Genomic DNA, 5379 nt, shown 5'->3' with positions numbered 1-5379 from the left:
GTTGTCAATAAACAGGACCTTTTTTTTTGGTAACCGTAGGACACTAATATCTCGTGATAGATTAGTGTATCTTGTGCGCAAATAAAACAATGTCCTACGAGAAAACATGTATATATCTCTAGTCCTACATTAATTGATATTTTCGTTTTCCTATGTGAAACATAACGTAAAGTGAAAATATATTTATTGAAATAAATCAACTTTATTATCTTATATAAACAAAAAAAAAAAAAAAAATACTTTTACACAAAAAATAAATTTTCATCTGACTCATCTGACAAATATTCGTCATCGTCGCTGCTAGTATCACTCACATCTTCATCAGTATCTTCTTCATTTTGTTCGTCTGTGATATCTAAATATGTAATAACATGAAAAAATTAAATCCCCAAGCTATGGCGCACCCCATAAAGTGTGACGGAGTACCCATTCAGAATAAAAGCCCTCAAAAAAGACAGAAATACCCCTTGAAGAAACTGCCTTAAAAATTCCAATGACGCAATTTGCGCCATGGACCTCCCCCCCCCCCCCCCCCCGTCTGTGCACTCCAGTTAATTAGAATTTTTTTCTGTGAGAGTTTATTATTTTACTATTATACAGTGGCTTCTGCGAGTTTCGAGTATTTTTTTCGGTAGTAGAAATTATTTTTATTTAAAAAGAGGATTATTTCTTCCCCCCCTTTCCCCCCCCAAACCCGACGCGCAAAGTGCTGGTACTTTTTACCCCTTTTTGCTGGAAGGGTAAGAAGTAATTTGCAACAGGTTTCAACTTTTTTTTTCCACAAACTCCATTTTTTTAAAGAAAAATATGTAAAGTATAATGTACTTACTAAAATGATTGTTTAAAAAAAATAGCAATAATTTTATCATGGAAATATTTCAATTTTTTTTTTTTTTTTACATAATTGCGTGAAAATTTCTACTTAATAAATTATTTTTCATATATTTTAAAAATAAAATGAAAAAATAGTCAATCGACATACCTTTCATAACATAAATATTTTGATTTCACTCTAAATTTTTTATAGCAAAAGGAATGATACCCGATTATGTCGTCATTCCAATTTTCCGGTTATACGAAATTACATTATTTGTGATTATGATGCTTTCGTGCTGATAGAAAATTTCGACAAAAAAGCAAAATATTTTGAGAAAATTTCTTGATTTCTTCGCGTTTCTCTCGAAAGCGAGGGTTGTCGCACAATATATTGCATAAAAAATACTCCGTTATTTTGCAGCAATTCACAAAGTAATTGAAATTATTTCAGAGCGATAAACACCTAGTCAACATAAAATAACTTAGCTCGGTTATAGTCGGCTCCTTCTTTCTTTCTTTCTTTCACACACACACAGATTGAGGTTTCTCTGCTATTCCACTAGGGAAGCTTATACCTCTATTAATCACAATGTTTCCAGGACAGTACACAGACAACACACAATAGATGGTAATGCCATCTATGAACAGTTCGAGAGACGTCTGGCACCCCGAGAGGTATCGTTTCACTAGGAGGACATTGTGACCACGAGCATATTTAACGTCGCCCAGTCACCATTAATGACGACCTTGGGTCTTCGACCAGTGAGGATCGAACCCGAGACCCTCCGGTCCCGAGTCCAATGTCCTACCGATCAGGCTACCACGGCTATGGTCGGCTCCAACGTGAAATACGTACTACTCAGTAAACAATTATGTCCGCATGCGTACTAATATAACTGAACTCCAATAGCAAAATGTAGTGAATAAATCTATTTTCAGTTGTATGAATTTCAAATTACATTGGAGGATCGGCAAAGTACCACGCAATTTGTAGGACAATGTGGACATTAAATCATATAAATATTAAATAACTGATCAAATAAAATTCAGCTGGTTATTAATTATATTTCATGACCTCGTTAATGATACATGTTAGAGAGGGGGGACCTCGTTAATAAAATCTTGAATTTTGTAGGACAAATATTTTTTCGGCTAATATCAATAATTATTTTGAGAATTAAAAATAAAAAAAACCCAGTTAGTAATAAATTTTTTATTATCATCAAATCAACATATTATGTATCTTCTCCTCCTCTTAGTTACCATCACAATCGAGCATTTTTGCAAAGGAAACTGTTGGGCGTCTCATTAAAACGAAACTACTCACGAAAATTCAACTTGATAGTAATTATTTTTATATTTGGGATTTGTACAACAACTTTGGAGTGTTGGACCAGAAAAGCATACCGCGCTATTTGTAGGACAACGTGTGCTTTAAATTATATAAATATTAACTGACTGACCAAAAAACTTCAGCAGGTTAGTAATTATATTTCATGTCTTCGTAAATAGTACATGTTGCAAAAGTGGGACATCTTTGATCAAATCGTGCATTTTGTGGGACTTTTTTTTTTCGGCCAATTTAGATAATTATTATGAGAATTATATAAAAAAAAAACAGTTAGTTATAAATATTTGATAACCGCCAAATCAACAAACTATGTCCTTATTATCCCTGTTAGCTACCACTTACAAAATTTTTGTACTGGCTAATGTTGGGCGTCTCGACAAAATGAAACTACTAACGGAAAATTAGCTTGTTAGTAATGAATAACGAAAAAGGGCGAGGGATCCCGGTCTACTACTATAGTTCAGGGATAATCAACTGAAGTTAATGTTACAATTTCAACTATTAAAATATCACCAAGCAGGCAATGGCTTCGTTCAAATGTGGAAGCAATTTTCACCCATCATACCTTAATGGGCGACTTTCTAGTTTTGAAATAAAACTAATATATCATGAGCTGAAAAACTGGAAAATTTTATAAAACATAGTTCATTTTTCATAGATAATTATATCTTCCCTATATGAAACTGTAAGTCTCTTATGCTAACTGGCAACGAAGGAGTCATAGGTGCTTTGCTCTCTCAGCGCTATATCCTCAGACAACATGTTTGAGCAACATTTTCGATCACTAACCGCTAACTAATCAGGCAGTTAATAACCTCCGACGATGTGATCACCAAACCGGTAGCGACCAAGGTGGGACTGGGTCCCTCCAGAGGGCACCAACCTTAACTCTCAAAGGGAGAAAAAAAATAAATCCATAATAAATAAATAATAATATAAATAAATAAATAAATAATAAAAAGAAAAAAATAGCGCAAAAAATAAATAGATAAATAAATGAATAAAAAAAATAAAAAAAAAATAATTAAAACACCACAAAAGCGGGGGGGGGGGAGGAACCCTGAAAGCGCACCCGTTCGAGGACGCAAATGAAGTAAAATGAAATATAAGGTAACCAATAAAGTTCTTGCCGTTTTTACTTTGCCATTGAAATAAGTGACCATAAAATACACAAAATAGTGTGTCATGTGGTTTAAGCAGCTGTCAGGTATGCAAATTAGTGTATCACGTGTTTTAAACACCTGTCGGGTGAAATCAGCGGTTGTAGGGGAAAAAGGCCGGTTCTGCGACAAGAGGAGGCTCGGGGGCTGTGCAATGTGCAATTGCGCCTGCTCCGCCTCCTAACTCACCCCGCCTCCTCCGCCTGTGACCTCATGGCTGCGCCTCTATGTAATCTTCATAGAAGACTACGGGGTATTTTCGCACGTTTTTGAACTTTGCTGTTTTATCGTGAAATATTACGGGCGATTTTTTCCCACGTTTTTGGACTTCGTCGTTTTACCGTGAAAGGTTAATGTGAAATTTTTGTGCGTTTTGAAGATTTTGGCGCGTTTTCGGACTTGTCGTTTTACCGTGAAAGGTTAATGTGAAATTTTTGTGCGTTTTGAAGATTTTGGCGTGTTTTCGGACTTGTCGTTTTCTATGAAAGGTTACGCTGGTATTTTCGCGCGTTTTGTCATCTTTTTCCCGTTTTTTGGGCTTTACCATTTTACCGTGAAAGGTTACAAAGGTTTTTCCCGCGTTTTTACATATTTTGCCGCGAATTTTATTTATTTACGAACATACTGGACTTAGTCGTTTTTCTCACAAACTTTTACGAGGATATTTTCACACGTTTTGAAGATTTTGGCACGTTTTGGACTTATTCGTTTTTTCGCACATTTTTAAACTTTCATTATTTTTCGATTCAGTTCATTTTCGTTATTTAGATTATTTCTCCGCCTCATGGACTTGGAATATTTTTCGCGATTTTGATTTATTTTCATGCATTTTAGTGTTCGAATTTTTTTTTTTTTGCTTCAAGGCCTTTGACTACTTCAGTATCTTTTAAACTTTGATTACTTTTCGCGATTTTTTAGACTTAGATTATTTTTATGCATTCGATTTTTAACTATTTTCGCATCTTTTATTTATTTACAAGTGTACTCGACTTTATCATTTCTAGCCACTTCACAAGGTTCATGGCTACCCTGTTTTCAAATTTTTTCCTGTGGCCCCCTTACATTTTTCTACGGCCTCCCGTTGAGAAACCCTGGGTTAAACGAGGACACGCTGTGACAGTTGAATCCTGTTTTTAACCGACTTCAAAAAAGGAGGTTATGATTTCGTATTGTGGCTTTTTTTATGTGTGTTTTCGAATTATTCCACCACTACTGGACCGATTTGAAAAAAAAAAATTTGTTTGGAAGGGTATACTTCCCAGATGGTCCCATTGTAATTTGGACTGAATCTGATAAGGGGTCCCGGCGAAATCCAAGAAACTTTGAATTTCATAGGTACATCATGGTCACGTGGTGTTGCTCTGATCGGTGTATTTTCACACCTAAAGCTTTTGGCTTTCTCTTGAACGATATTTCATTCTCGCGGCACATGGATGATTAATTTTCTCAACAATGCACCGCATGGTAATTTTTTATTATAGGTGTTACTAATGTATTTATTACTGCGTAGAAAAGCAGTAAATTAAATATATTTTGCTACTTTAAGAGTTGAATCAATTACCTTAATATTTTATTTACTAATAAATAACTTTATTTAGGCACTAAAATATAAAGTTCTTTATTTAATATTCCAGATTTTAAATATATTTAGTGTTCAGTTGAGGAGGAATTGAATACAGAACACCCCTCCCACACGATTTAATTTATATTCTTTAATAATATACATTATAACTGTATATGATTTCTGAAGTTTGACCAATATTCTGGATTTACTATTTCACGATGCCGCCAGTTCAATTTGAAATTAGGGTTATAATAATTAGCAGGCTTCAAAAAAAGGAGGTGGTTCTGAACTCGTCGGATTTGTTTTTCCTTTGTACAATGTTCCATAAATACTCGAAGACACCTCTACCCAGGGGCGTGCACAAAGAGGGGAGGAGGGACACCTGCTGGCCCCGGCCCGAGCCTGGAGGAGCCCCAATATTTTTGTAACTAATGGTGAAATATAGAGGTAAACAATATGGAGAGGGGCCCGGAAAAGTCGTTTTGGTG

At 35.1% G+C, this 5379-nt stretch overlaps 1 protein-coding gene across 1 annotated transcript in view; it reads right to left on the bottom strand.

Annotated features, from left to right (window-relative positions):
* Positions 1-242: 242 nt before the first annotated feature.
* The window catches only part of LOC129216347 (G2/mitotic-specific cyclin-B3-like), a 55634-nt gene continuing 50497 nt past the window's right edge, over positions 243-5379 (bottom strand). The window contains exon 7 of the mRNA XM_054850560.1: positions 243-355. Within this exon, the coding sequence (XP_054706535.1) occupies positions 243-355 (113 nt within the window). The remainder of the gene's footprint in view (positions 356-5379) is intronic.

Source organism: Uloborus diversus, chromosome 2 (assembly GCF_026930045.1).
Source record: "Uloborus diversus isolate 005 chromosome 2, Udiv.v.3.1, whole genome shotgun sequence".
Taxonomy (NCBI): Eukaryota; Metazoa; Arthropoda; class Arachnida; order Araneae; family Uloboridae; genus Uloborus; species Uloborus diversus.
This window is presented reverse-complemented; position numbering and strand designations above follow the sequence as displayed.